This window comes from Amaranthus tricolor, chromosome 8 (genome assembly GCF_026212465.1).
Source record: "Amaranthus tricolor cultivar Red isolate AtriRed21 chromosome 8, ASM2621246v1, whole genome shotgun sequence".
Lineage (NCBI taxonomy): Eukaryota > Viridiplantae > Streptophyta > Magnoliopsida > Caryophyllales > Amaranthaceae > Amaranthus > Amaranthus tricolor.
The window spans coordinates 25,428,516-25,444,859 of NC_080054.1; the positions used below are offsets into that span (position 1 = coordinate 25,428,516).

Genomic DNA, 16,344 nt, shown 5'->3' on the forward strand with positions numbered 1-16,344 from the left:
TATTACACGCATGAATTGGACCGAACCAAATTGACAGTCTCATTATGAAACCGTCTCTTTCAAGACCAGCCGAAAAAAATGTTTAATTTTCATTTCATATTCAAACTGCACCCTTATATTTATTGGATATTCATCTATAATTAAATGGAAGATTTTAATGCTAGAATTTGAACAATTTACATTTCTAAATCTATTGGATCAAAATGCAAATGGAATAACTAGTATGTTGAATTCTTTTTGCAATTCATGATGAATGTTTTGTTCTAACATTTAATTAACAAATTTGATGATAAATTTATGATAGATATTGTGAATATTAAAACAGTTTCATACTTGATAATCTAATGATCGAATTTGATTATCAAAATAAGTTCGAAATCTAATAATCGAATTTGATTACCAAAATAAGTTCTAAGATGAACATAGCAATACTATTAGATTATATGAAGATAAATGAATTATGTATTTATCAATTATCATAAGTCAATTAGATATTTAATATATACAAAGTAGGGGTTTAGTTTATGTTAAGTAGGAATTTAAGGTAGATAAAATAAGAGTTTAGTGTACGCAAAGTAGGAATTTAGGGTATGCAAAGTAGGGGTTAAGGGTACGCCAAGTAGGGATTTAGGGTATGTTAAGCGAGGATTTATGGTAGATCAAGTGGGGCCTAAGAGACAAGTAGGGGTTAAGGCCCGAGTATTTGAACTAGGGGTTTAGGGTATGTAAAATAAAAGTTTATTATATATCAAGTAGGAATTTAAGGTATTTTAAGAAATGGGTTTAGTTTATGTTAAATATGGGTTTATGATTTTTTAAGTGTGGATTTAGAATATTTCATTAGGGGTTTTAGGGCTTATGTCAAGTAGGTGTTTAAGTTATGCAAAGTAGAGTTTACATTATGTCAAGTAGGGGTTTAGGGTATGCCAAGTATGGAATGCAAATACGTTAAGTAGGGGGTTTAGGGTATCTCAAGTAGAGGTTTGAAGTTTTCTTTTTCTTTTTAAAGAGAAGTAGGGGTTTGAAGTTTATAAAGTATTTAGGGTATTATGTCAAGTAGAGGTTTAGATTATGTCAATATAGGGGTTTAGGGAGCATATGATTCTATTAGTCTGTCCAGAAGAATAACTTGTTAATATCTTGGCGAAACTATTACCAAGTACCAACTAATCCTTTTTAATATACACTAAATGACCAAACCTAACGCAGAGAGTACAATCAAATACTATATCAATGTCAATTAATATACACTTAATGTAAAATCAAAATAATTAGACAATATACAAACCAATTAGATATTTCAAATTTAGGCAAAGATTAGGGTAATATAGGAAAGATGTAAAGCTAAAAATGTATTCTCATTCTCATAAGCATAATTCAAATACAAAAAACACAATCCTTTGTTATATTCTTCATGATCTAGACTTTTAGCCCAATGCAACATTGCTTTGCAACTCTTCTTCCAATACTAATGCCCTTGTTTTTGTAGTAACATCATAGGTACTTAACTCTTGTATCAAGGAACACATATTAACATAAGAGGACCCACCTACTTCAATAGCCTTTCTTGCCAATTCCTTCACTTTATTAGCCCTACTTCTTATCTCCAAAGCTTCATCACCCATCATAATCCTTCTTATAACCTCCTTTATATCCTCCCATTTCACAATAACACCTTCCACCTTTCTATTCCATTCCTTCGCACCAGTTGATATCCCAATCTTCAACACTTGAGTCACCAATATTTCATTATAAAATTGCTCAGCGAAAACCGGCCAAGTCACCAAAGGAACCCCACACGAAATCCCTTCTAAAGTCGAGTTCCATCCACAATGAGTCACAAACGCACCTACAGCTTCATGATCCAAAATCAACATTTGTGGGGCCCACCCTTTTATAATTAATCCTTTCCCTTCCATTCTTTTCTCAAACCCTAATGGTAACCACTCTTCCTCCCCCTCCTCATCCACACCACTTCCCCTCCTAACAACCCATATAAAATCATACCCAGAAGCTTCTAGACCTAATGCAATCTGATAAAGCTGCAAACTCGAAACTTCAGCTAAACTTCCAAAACAAACATAAACAACTGAATTTGGTTTCCTTGAACCTAACCACTCCAAACACAGATGAGAACCGATCCCAGAATCTTTCCCTCGTTGAAATTTATCTTCAATTTCACGATTACACATCGAAACCGGACCTATACTCCATGCCTTCCTACCCATTACCTTTCTATAATGCTCAGCATAATCCGGTTCCAGTTCATAAAAACTATTCACAATAATCCCATAACTCTTTTCCTCTGCCTCTAACGCCTGAACAAAAACCTTCATAAATTCCCCAGATTGATCATCCTCATCATGATCTCTTTTCTCGCCTCGCATAATCGATGGCAATCGTGATTTGGTATGCAATATCTGATGAGGAAGATTCGGGATAACAAATTCTTCCTCATTCGATAAAACCGATTTATAAGGCTCATACTTAATCATAGCATGAGTTAAACATTGTGAAAAATAATTAGTACCATGAAATACAACACGTGGGATATTAAATTTAGCGGCTACATCAACAGAAAAAGGAAAAAGCATATCAGAAACTAAACAGTTAGGCTTGCATTTGAGTAAAACTTGTTCAAGTGAATGTTGAAGTTGTTGGGTAGCATTTAAAAACTTGATTGACATTTCATCGGATGTGAATTGGTCGAAATTTTCGATTCCTTCTGGTAATCCCATTTCCTTGGAAGGAAAGGGAATGATTTCGATACCGATGTTGTGTTTAGAGTTTTGAAGGGGTTTAGTGAAAAACGAAGCGTTTAGAGGGGTTGTGATTATGGTGGTTTTGAGATTGTAGGAAGAAAAGAGTTTGGCTATGTCTAGGATTGGGATCATGTGACCAGCTGCCATGAGGGGGAATAAGGCTATGTGAAGCCTTTGAGGTTCGGCACCCATTTGAGTTGAGTTTTGTGTGGGATGAAGAAGTTAGATAATTAAGTTGAATTGAATAAATTCTAATGGTCAATATATATATATATATATATATATATATATATATATATATATATATATATATATATTATATATATATAAAAGTATATGTTTATTTATATGTTATTTTATTTTATTTATATTTAATTTTAAATTATGGTTACAATCAATCTTGTCTTCTAATTAGTTTCACTCGGTCTTTTTCGTTATAGAAATTTCTCTTTTTAAGGATCTTTTTCGAATTGAGGACTCTTTAGCCACACTCTTTTTTATAGGTATGAATTTTCGTTTTTCTTTCCTTTTTAAACTTTATTATAATTTCTATGAACGAGAATATACACCGGGTACGATATTATGATGGCTTAAATATATGATTGGAAGAATTAATGGTAGTGCATAGGGTTTTCTTGTGTGGATATGTCACTCCTCACGTCATTAGATTTGTTTCATTGTTTGGTATATATGATTTGGATGCATGCATGCATGCATTATCTTAATATTCATGGTTCAGAGTTGAGATTGATTTATTGGACATAAAAGGTGCTACGAACTTCGGTGTTGTTTGATTGTTCTTGGAAGATTTTGGAGTGGTGTAACTAGGACCAAATGTTACTTTCAAAAGTTAGATTGAGTCTTGTTTCAGTTAAAATATGTATCACTTATACTAGTATATATATCAATATACTTAGTTTTGATTCTTAGTTACCTTTTTATTCCTTTCGCTCAAGCTACTGATAATTTTTAAAAAAAGTGTTTTGTAAAGTCGTTTTTGATATAGTATGATCTAGTGCATTCGAATTGTCACGCTTAATGTTAAAAAGAAAACTAATTAGTTACAAATAAGGTTCGAAATAGGCGTGGTATTAACAATGCACCTTAATTATTGAGGTCTTTATTTTATTTTAAAATTTAATTTATAAAATCTCATATTGGCTTTTATTTATTGTTGAAAAATTTGATATGAAATGACATACACCGAATACATGATGGTATTGTGTTTCAGGCTATTGTTTGTAGACACGATACGATATTGTTAGCGGACAGTCACAGCACGAGATGTTATGTTTACTTACGATACTTTTTTGATATAAGTTGATTTTACTTATCGATTTACTAAAAATACCCATCTTTATACATGTTCAAACCATATTAAACGGTTTTGATAAAGTACGAAATATTATACAGCTTATTACGTGCATGAATTGTGTTCAGTTAACGAGGGGTGTATATGAGCTTCTAGATAGTCGATACTGAAGAAGACAAATAAACATTATGGCATCCATGATGGTGATGAGTTGTTTGTTTATGTAGATTCTCGAGGTAATGCTCGCAGTAGACCAGTAGTCACTTGCATTGCATACCCATGTGTATTGTGTGGTGTGGCTCACGTCTTGAAATAACGAACATGGAGTATCTATTCAGATCCGATCCTATGCCTCTCATTAATTCTTTTTTTTTTTTATCCTTATTTTATGTTTATGATGTATGACACTATGAAATCTATAGATTCTAAAATTATAATTATATATTAATGTACGTACTTATCATAATATCACAAACTAACAATCAATGGCAAATCTAAAATAATGTGAACATAAATTAATAGTAAATATAGAAAAAATCCAAAATTTTCATAAATATATATAAAATATTATAGTAATGTTTTATAAATTCCGTGTCCTCACATGTGGGCACTGACGGACACCTAGGTCTGCCCGTGGCACTAATTAGTGTTATAAATATTCACTTAAGTTTCTCACTCTTACCTTTTAGACTATTTTTAAAATTGTACGTATTACTTATGCACGATTAGAGATAAATATATTGATAATTCTATCGTTCCAAATGAGATGAATATAGTTGAGATATGAGAAAGTATCAAATTTTCTTTGTTTTGAATTGCAGTACAAAATTCAGCTAGATTTTATATTTGATTTAATCACAAAAAAATTTAACAAATTTAGAAATCTACTGAATTAATTTTTTACATTGCAAAATCTTATCAATTTATACAAAATTAAAAGCGCTAATGATCAATTATTATTTATTTAAGTAAGGTTCTTTTATACATCTTTAAAAAAATAAGTAATTTGTAAAAATAATTTTTAATTAGTAAAACTTAATTATAATTTATAACTAAGAATTAATAAAATTAGTATCAATCAATAAAAATTAGTTTCAATTAGTAATAATTTGTTACAAACAATAAAAATAAGTTTTAATCGGTATAGATCAGTTATTATTAGTAAAAATTAATTAAATCGGTAAAAATCAAAAAATCTAAGAAAGGCCTAAAGCTGAGGATTGCTAGTTTATTTTATTTTTCAGTGTAACAAAGTCATTATAGTATATTTTTACTTAAATCTAATAAATATTTAATTATTAATTTATTTTCCTTTCTCCTCTCATCTCTATTATATTATTACACATAATTGTGTTGAATGGTTTATGTTTCACAATAGTGTATACATTTTAAGTTATTGAAGTCTTTTCTCCCATTACCATATGATTTTGGAATAGTATTTCACTCGCATATGAAATATGTGCAACTCGTATTTTTTTAATTATATGTTGATGACATTAACAATAAATCCTATTCAATTAAACAAATTGTTATGTTTTAATAGAAACATATTACAAGCGCATCATCTCAATAGATTAATTTTATCATTAGGTTATCATACTTATCAATAGGCGTCACAAAGAAATCAATGCTTGTTACAAAAGATATTCAATTTTAAGTCATGAGCAATAATGAAAACACTAGCATGTACATACGTTACTTTATTAAATAGATAAACAGACAAAAATTTATTATGATCTAGGTGTTCAAAACGAGTTCAACTATCAGATCTTTTAACCTGTAACAATTCGGCCTAACGGATCACTGGTGACTACTAATGGAAACTGTAGACTGGTCCCACAGACCAACACAAGTCTTTCCCGCGCACTTTGGCCTCACTCGTGCGCACCCGGAAAAACTTCCTAGGAGGTCACCTATCCTAAGATTGATCCCCACCAAGCACGCTTAATTATGAAATTCTTAGCAAATAGGCTTCCATGAAAAGAAGATGCACCTTGTTGATATGAGTAGTCTATCGATCCCTTTTCAAAGTAAATATGGGGTGTCACACATTATGTAATATTCGAGATATTATTAAAAAAATAATAAATAAAATAAAATAAAAACAGAAAAATAAATAATTAATAATGTAAAATTTAGAAAATTTAAACAAAATAATAAATTTGTTAAGAAAATTATACGTTTAAAACTACACAAAAAAAAGAGAAAAAAATTATGTTTAAATAAAATAAATAAATAAAATGATATAAGATTAAAAAAAAACCCCAAAAATTTAGGAGTAGTTTTAATATAAAAAAAATTGAATTTGAAAACTCATTTACGCGATTACTTAAAAAAAAATATTTCAATATTAAACTTTCTTTCCCCACTCCCTAAATTAATTCCTCATCTAACTCCATCGTCCTTCCCACCCTTCCATTTGGATCTAACTAACATTATTCCTCTATTATAAATTAAGCAATTTACTCTTTAAATTATTTCACCGTATTAATTTTCTTTCTTCTTCTTCTTATTCTTTTTTTTTTTCTCTCATCAACATTTGTCTTTCTTTACATCTATTATTATCAATTTTTTTTCACCTTGATAGTATTTTTCTATTTTGAGACATTTTCTACCTACAAATTACAAATAACAATTATACTTCAAACGTTAAGTTCGTAAAGGAAGTTTGAGCGTACATTTATATTCTAGGCTCGTTTCACAAGGTAATTTTCAATGTCCATCCAATTAGGGTTATCCCGTTAGTATTATGTGCTAAGTGATAATTGATGTGTTTAAAGGAAATGTGATTTTGTATGATATTATACTTTTTATATCTTATTCTCAAAAAGATATTTACTACTATTTTGTTACATAATTAATTTATAATATTATTATTTTGATGAAAGTTATATTATTATTTTAATAATGATTTTAAATTTAATTGAATTTGGGAGAAAAATATTTATGATATTAATTGTTGTTGCCACCAATTGATGTTAAAATGGTGATTTGGCAAATGAGATTTCAGTTGGATATTCTTGAGATGTATTTTATGGGGAAGATTTATGATCATATAATAAAATAAATAATATATGTTTGTTTATATGTTTGTGTGCTCGCGACTAATTATTAAAATTTATTAAATCACATAAAGAGTAACACGAGGGAAATGAAGCTCTTATATTTATTGTGATCCAAGTATAAAAGTGATGAACATGTTGCCCTTTTTGGTTAGTATAACTGCTGACAGGTATTTATTTGTGCTACTTGATATGATGTTTGGTCTTGCTTCTATTTGTTGTGATCCAAGTAGGAGGGGTGTGCACACTAAAATTACTTGAGACTACTCTGCTGGCCTTGATTAATTATTTGGGGTGACGACCTCTTGATGAAGTAGGTATAGGGGTAAAGCTTCGGCCTACTGGCGTTCTCGTTCCCGCAAATTAATAATTTTATATATGTGCTGTCGATATTAAATATCAAATAAATTAATTGGTTTATGTGATAATATATTGTTTTCATAAATTGATTTTTTTTTACTCAGCTTTATATTATTTTTCCAAAATTATTTTCAACTCAATTATTTTTTGTTTTCTTAAATTATTTTCAAACTAAACTGTTTTACGGAATAGAGATGGAATTACTCAATTTCCTGATTTTGAGAGTTTTCTCCTTGTTTTTCTTGCATTCTTATTTTGCAGATTATTGATTGTGTGGGATTTCATGGAGTGAGGTTCACCGAGAAATTAGTTTTTATTAGTAATCATTTCCCAGTTAAAATTTCACTTCCAGTTGTAAAAATTATTTAGTTGTGAAATTGAATAATTTAATATTTTATAGTTGTTTAGCCTTATATTTATTTCTTATTAGGAATAGATGTGGCGATAACGCTCTCATGAGTATCTTTGGTTTATGTTTTTCCTTAAAAATACTTTTTAAAATTGGAGCTAATTATGAGTACCGACTTCAAAATAAATTTATAATTATATAAAAATCAATATAGACACAAAATCAGATTTTAAACCGATGCGAAACACCTGACCAAATACACATCTCTTATCTCCCTATGTTATACTCCTTCTATTATCCCTATGAGATAGCACTATTTGACCCAATATGCAAAAGCTTTTTGAGTCAAATGGTGCTAATTCAGAGGGATAGAGGAAGTAACTTTCAACATATGTGTATATACCGTAAAGACTTGTATTGCATGGTGTCGAGGGTGAGGATGGAGCTAAACAACTTCACATTTTGTGCCACGCGCGTAGCTAACATATCCCTATTAGACCCCTACTGCTATGTATATACTTCCTCCGTTTCATGCATAATACTTGCTACTGAGTGTGACATGTTGTGTGGGAAAATATCATTATCAGAAACAAGTATTATAGACAGAGGAAGTACTACAATATATACTTCTACTAGTGATTTTGACAGTAGATATTAGACTGATTAATTTCTTACTTGTAAATAACATTCACATAAAATGAGAGTTAATTTCATATAAATATGACGAGATTTCATTTTTAAAATCAATTCATAATAGAAAGAGTGTTCTATCAAACTTAAATAGTAATATATTACTGTTTCAGTAATGGAACAAGCAAGTGCAAAAGACACTTAAAGTACCTAGAGATAGGTGTAATCGGGGACAACTGTCAATATGCTGAAAGTGCTTATGATCCTCTCGCTTATGAGACCTCAAATCCTGCAATACAACGTTAGCCTTGACCGGGGGTGGTTTTCCGAAAAACCCCTTCGACGCTCAAGTCAGATCGGGGAACAAAAAGTAAAGAATATATGATAATTAATGAATGCAAGATCAACGGATTATAGGATGAGTTCAGATCAATTGAAGGATATTTGGTTACGTATAGATTGTAAGTAGGAGGGCGGTGTATTTTTTTGGATCGGAGTAACGGTAGGAAGATAAAAACTTCTCCCTAAATAAATTATTGAAGGAAGTATTTTTGGTAAAAAAATTGAGTATAGAAGAGAAGAATTGTGTACCTTTTATGCAGTTTTATGAAATATTTATATAGTAATCTTTTGTAGGGACTTTTAGAGGTGGTTGCTGGATCATAGAATGATCATGGAGATAATGTTTGTAAATGTGGGAATAATAAGGAGTTATTTTAAGAAGTGAATAAGAGTGGTAATAATAGTGAACAAAGAATGTAGTTAGGATTTGACCAAACGTGTTATTATTGATCTCATAATAATTACTATTAACATTTCCCTAATTTTAAGACGTGGGATCTCAAAAAAAACTGCTGAGTATGAAAAATATGAAATTGTATACCAATAAAAATTGCATGCATGTGTAGTTTAATTTGAACAAGTCTATGATAGTAAGACAAATTCCTAATAATAACTTGTCATTTTCTAACCCCAATCTACAAATATACGCATACTTTAGTATCAAACAAACGATGCCTATTGCCTTGTGAGTGAAGTCACTTGAATATTATATTATTCTTTTTGCAAAATACGCTTAGCAATCCCTAATCACTCTTAAAAACACTACAATTATTACCATTATCATGACCATTACCCTTACTATTACTATTACTATTACTATTACTATTATGTCTCGTTTGTAAGTTGACATTAAATGGTAGGAACAATAATGAAAAATTAGTTTAATTTTAATAGGAAGATCTCTTTACAAGTTCTCTTTCAGTCATTTTATTTTCTTTTCAAAATTTATTTCGGTGCATTACCGTACCATTTAAAAAGTTGTATTAAGTAGTGATAATATTGTACTTTTCATAAAAATTACACTATAAATTATACTTATATTACCATCTTTTAGTACAAATAATTAAAGAGACACTTAAGAAAAAAGACAATATGCATGAACACTATGACATAGAAGTATAATTCATCATTTTGCTCCGTTGACCAATCATTATACAAATTCAAGATTATCTTTTGCTTTTTCCTTTTTGTTTTGTCTTTAAAACCAAAGCAAAAAGGTTACTTTTAGATTCGCCCTAATTGTGGTTTGTTAGAAAGTCCTTTAGAATTCATCTGTTTAGAACATCAAGCATCTCCAATTTATTAGTGTAATTAGAGCCTAATTAAATAATTTGTGTATAAATACTATTGTAATTACCTCATAATAGAATAGAAAGAAAATAACAAGACTTACACTGTATTTTTATCTTGGTATCAGAGCAGGGTTCCGATCACCGGCCGCCGGCAACCCATAAGACTCATCATCTACCATGGAACTCGATAACAAAGCTGTTATTCAAAACCCGGTCACTATAGAAGATTTAATGCAACTGTTTACACAGTTAAACTCCAAAAAATCCTCCACAGAAACTCAGAATTTCCAACCTATTCAAATTCCAGAAAAATTGAATCACAAAAATTTCACAAAATGGGCAAAGCTAATGCAACTGGAACTCGGCGGCAGGGGAAGGCTCAATCACATCACAGCCTCCCCGCCAAGCCAAGAGGATCCAGATTACACAAAATGGTCACAGCAGGATTCTCTGGTAATCTCATGGATAATTGGAAATATAGATCCAGAATTGCAAAATCAATTCTTGGATTACCCTACCTCGAGAGATTTGTGGAAAGGGATCGAATTATTATACGGCGGGACCAAAGACGGACTCCAAATTTTCGACCTCATGGTCAAAGCAAACAAAATCCAGCAAGGAAGAGATCCAATCGAAATATACTATAGCAAACTTACCGGAGTCTGGAAGGAGATTGATAGACGTTCACCAAATCCGATGAACAGTCCAGAAGACAAAACCACTTACAATCAAATAACCCAGCAAAATCGATTGTATCAGTTCTTAGCAGGGGTAGATGAAACCCTTGATAAGGATCGACGGGATATTCTTAATCGTGAACCTCTTCCAACACCAGAGGAGGCATTTGCAATAATAAGAAGAGAGATAAACCGGCGAGGAATTATGAGCACCGAACCAACAAAACCCTCACAAATCGAATCATCGGGAATTGGTGGTGGGTTTACTGTAAGGGGAAGAACGGAGAAACCCAATTTCCGTCGAGATGATGAGAAATCAGGACTCAGATGCACCCATTGTGGGGGTGCGAGACACACCAAGAAGGGGTGTTTCGAGATTATCGGTTACCCAGAATGGTGGGGAGATCGAAAGAAGAGAGGAGAAAAGAAGAGCATGGCGGCTGTGGGTACCAGTGAGGCACCAGTAACAGGCGGAGAGCACGGAGGAACGGAAGGCGGCTGTGGAGCCTCCCTCTCTGCGTCAGGTATGAAAGAGAAAGCAAAGGAGGAAGGTATGCCTTTTGGTCTCCAAGAATCAAATTTATATGGCTCAATTGTTTGCCCTAATTCCACACGTAAACCTAAGTGCTCAAGCCCATTTTGTTTTAGGCCCAATACCAATTCTATCGCACAAACCGTGAAACATGAAAATAAAACCAACTCATACCATGTAGGATTAGTTTGTAAATCGAATAAAAATCCCAGGTGGATTTTTGATTGTGGAGCAACTGATACTATGACATTTGATTCCAGTGACCTTGAAACTATTCTCCCACCAGGAAAAAATAACGTACAAACAGCCAATGGAGAGATAGTTAAAACAGAGGGGTTGGGTGTTATCAGGATTTCAGATAACATCAAATTATCAAATTGCCTTTTCATACCAAACTTATCCCACAAGTTACTTTCCGTTAGCCAATTGACAAAAGAATTAAACTGTATTGTTAACATAAATTCTTCTGGTTGTACTGTTCAGGATGCTCAGACAGGGGAGATTATTGGGCATGGTACTGAGGAGGGAGGACTGTATTATGTTACTCAGATGCCTCACCAGGGTAAAGCAATGCTTGTTCGCGGGACGGTTGAACAGCAGCTTTGGATATGGCATAAGCGACTAGGTCATCCGTCTTTAGGATATCTTAAGAAACTCTTCCCTAATCTTTCTAGTTCAAATGTTCCTTTTGATTGTGAAGCTTGTATCCTTGCTAAGAGTCATAAGCACTTTTATCCGAACAGTGATAGTAGAACTGATAAACCTTTTGTTTTAATTCATTCGGATGTGTGGGGACCAGCTCCCGCGTTCAATAATCATGGTTTTTCATATTATGTTACATTTATTGATGATTGCACTAGAATGAGTTGGGTGTATTTCCTTAGAAACAAATCTGATGTCTATAAGACTTTTGTCTCTTTCTATAAAATGGCACAAACACAATTCCAAACCCAAATTAGAATTCTTCGATCTGATAATGGTACTGAGTATAAGAATATCGACATGAACCTTTTTAATGACACAAATGGCCTTATCCACCAAACCACATGTCGTGATACCCCACAACAAAACGGGGTAGCAGAAAGAAAAAATCGAACTCTATTGGAAATGACCCGGGCCATAATGATCGAATCCGCTGTCCCTGCTTATTACTGGCCTGAAGCCGTCGCCACAGCCACTTACCTTACCAATCGCCTTCCTACAAAGAGCCTAAATTTTTCTACCCCGTTAGATACCCTAAAAACTTATACTAATATTCCTTCTACTCATTCATTACCACCTCGGGTCTTTGGTTGTGTTGTGTATGTTCACTTGCCTAAACGAGAGAGGAATAAACTTGAACCACGGGCTGTCAAGTGTGTCTTTGTGGGATATGGGATTACTCAAAAAGGATACCGCTGTTTCAACCCAATTACTAAACGATTATACATTACCATGGATTGTGATTTTGTTGAAACAGAATTCTATTACCACCACCTTCCATCTAAGGGGGAGATACCTAATGAGGATATAGATCTAAGTTGGTTGGTCTACCCAAAACTGAGTGATCTCGACCCAAAAGAACAAGGAGGCGATACCACGAAGGCAACAGATAACATTATACAGTCTGATTTCACCAATATTGTGCCTGATTCTACTGTGTCTGAGTCTCCAGTTCAGAAAGACATTGAGGTGCGTACTTTAGACTTGGGCCATATTAATGATTCTTGGACACCTGAACCTGCTGATATACCTTCTGACAGTGAAAATGTAGATTCTGCTGATATACCTCCTGACAGTGAAAATGTAGAATCTTACACAGATCAATCAATGAGTTCTAGGTATGAACTGCCACCTAGGAGCACAAGGGGTATTCCTCCAAAGAGGTATGATCCAGATTTTGAGTCTCAACGTTCAAAATATCCTGTGAACAAGGCAAGGGAAGGTAACTTGTCTATACAAGCAAAAAACTTCAATACAGCTCTTTACTCAGAAGGTATTCCCAATACAACAGAAGAAGCATTGAGAAATGAAAAGTGGAGATCAGCCATGGAAGACGAAATAAATGCACTAATCCGGAACAACACTTGGGAAAAGTGCACATTACTCTCTGGAAAAAGACCTGTTGGCTGTAAGTGGGTCTTTACAATTAAGCACAAAGCAGATGGCAGCATTGAGAGATATAAGGCGAGGCTGGTAGCAAAAGGGTATACACAGACTCATGGGATTGACTATGATGAGACCTTCTCTCCAGTAGCAAACTTCAACACCATTAGAGTTCTTTTCTCGGTTGCAGCAAACGGAGACTGGCCCTTGTACCAGTTTGATGTAAAAAATGCATTTCTTCATGGAGACCTGTCTAATGAGGTATATATGGAAGCTCCACCAGGTTTTTCGCATGGTTTTGGTAAAGGTGAGGGGTGCAGACTAAAAAAAGCTCTTTATGGGTTGAAGCAGTCACCAAGGGCATGGTTCGGAAGGTTCATTATGGCAATGAAGAAATTTGGGTACAAACAGAGTAATGCAGATCATACCCTGTTCCTAAAGAGACGAGGCACAAGAGTAACCTGCCTTATCATATATGTTGATGATATGATTATAACTGGAGATGACAAAAAAGAGATAGAACAGTTGAGGAGCAAGTTGTTCAAAGAATTTGAAATGAAAAATCTCGGGAATCTGAAATATTTTCTGGGAATAGAAGTGCTTAGATCAAGAAGGGGAATTTTTATATCACAGAGGAAATACATTTTAGATCTCTTGACATAGACAGGTATGATTGACTGCAAACCTACTGATACTCCTATGGTGATGAATCATAGACTCCAGATCCTTGAGAATGCTGAGTTGACAAACCAAACTCGGTACCAGAAGCTTGTTGGGAAACTGATATACTTGTCTCATACTCGACCAGATTTAGCCTATGCTGTGGGAGTAGTTAGTAGATTCATGCATAAGCCTCAGAAACAGCATCTTGATGCTGTATACCGAATTCTGCGATATCTGAAGGGAACTGCTGGAAAAGGGGTTTTGTATAGAAATCATGGACACCTAAATCTACATGCCTTCACAGATGCAGATTGGGGAGCAGACCGTGATAGTAGGAAATCTACTTCTGGTTACTTTGCCCTTGTAGGAGGGAACTTAGTCTCCTGGAAGAGCAAACTACAGAAGGTGGTAGCTATGTCCAGTGTTGAAGCAGAATTCAGGAGAATTGCGAAAGGTATCACTGAAGTTCTTTGGCTCAGAAAGCTCTTAAAGGAACTTGGGTATAACCCCAAGAAAAGTTGTGAGTTGTACTGTGATAATATGGCAGCCATACGAATATCTGAGAATCCAGTGCAACATGACCGAACTAAACATGTAGAGATAGACAGGCATTTCATTAAAGATCATCTAGACGGAAAAGTGGTAACTCTACCCTTTGTTCGGTCAGAAGATCAACTAGCCGATATTTTAACAAAAGCTGTTTCCACACAAGTATTTAATCAAGTGTTGAGCAAGTTGGATGTTAGGGATGCTACCATTCAACTTGAGGGGGAGTGTTAGAAAGTCCTTTAGAATTCATCTGTTTAGAACATCAAGCATCTCCAATTTATTAGTGTAATTAGAGCCTAATTAAATAATTTGTGTATAAATACTATTGTAATTACCTCATAATAGAATAGAAAGAAAATAACAAGACTTACACTGTATTTTTATCTTGGTTCAATATGATTCTTGTGCTTCGGTTTTTCAATAATTGATGTAATAGGTGTACCTTATGCTTTGTTCATGTAACAACCTATAACTAATTAATTTCTAGGCAAATTTGACCTAATGAATCAAATCTGAGATTCCACTTGAAAGGAGGTATTGAAAGACATTAACTAGCTATTAGTCCATCTTGTATTGAGCTAAACTAAGTACATCCTTAGACTTTTAATGATAAATTGTAACTTGAACCATCAGTTTAATCTTTTGATTGAGTTGTATCGTTGATATTTTTTTGGAAGGCAATGTGCAATAAAGGCTCGATTCGAATCTCACCACTTATTTCAAGTGGAATATTTAACATCACGTATGAGGAAGCATTTGTTGCATACACACTTCTAACCCAAATAACTCTATATAAGGCGGTGTGATAGAATATATGCCATAAAATGAGATTTAATTAACAATCAACTTAAGCTTTTAGCAGAGTAAATTCCTTCACATTTATGTTTGATATATTGTAATTAATTATTTACTATCCTAATAAAATAAGGGTAGAATTCTTCTAAACATTAAACATATGAATGAAAGAGGCACAAAATCAAAATAGATAATCATTCAATATATCACAACCTTAAACATGAAATATTCATACATTAATAGGACAATGAAAATTACAACATCAAATATTATAAGCAACAGAGATTGTTCTATAAAACGATATCACAAAGAGACGCCTAATACATGGATTAAATAACAATTCCAACACAATTAACTTAAAGCAACTTAGTAGTGCTTTTACATGCAAATTAAACCATAAATTAGGAATTAAGGTAATAAATTAAACGACTCATTCATGCATATTAGGCACACGTAATAGTAGAAATGAGTCCACAAACATTAACAATATTAGCAAACTGCTGGCTTACACCTTGTGAACCAGCAGCACCCCCGCCTAAGATAGGGCCAACTGCGGGAATATTGCCAAAAACGGGAAGCAGACCACTGATCAGGCCTGGAATGAGATTGCCGATCAGAGGTACATTGTTAAGTAGAGTTGGACCTAGACCACCGATTAATGGGATAGAGCCGGACTGTCCGGTATTCTTAAGGCTAATGCAAAGACAAAAAGTAGCATCAGACTGATTAAGTTCTTTAAGGAGGCTGCAACATCCACTACTACCTGATTGAATGTTTAGGCATGAGTTCAGGTTTGGGCATGTGGCTGCATTGGTGGGGTTAAAACAAAATAAAGCTAGGTTGATTAGCATGAGTAAGAACATTGCCAAGAATTTGGGTGCCATTTTTTTGTGTGTGAGATTCCTTTATTATCTTTTGCGTTTGTTGATTTGGT

The 16,344-nt window shown here is 33.3% G+C and overlaps 1 protein-coding gene across 1 annotated transcript; it reads right to left on the reverse strand.

Moving 5' to 3' along the window:
- Window positions 1-1,134: 1,134 nt before the first annotated feature.
- LOC130821060 (scopoletin glucosyltransferase-like) lies at window positions 1,135-3,032 on the reverse strand. Its single transcript, XM_057686665.1, has one exon. It carries the CDS (start codon window positions 2,952-2,954, stop codon window positions 1,428-1,430), a length of 1,527 nt encoding a protein of 508 aa, XP_057542648.1. The 5' UTR covers window positions 2,955-3,032; the 3' UTR covers window positions 1,135-1,427.
- Window positions 3,033-16,344: the final 13,312 nt, after the last annotated feature.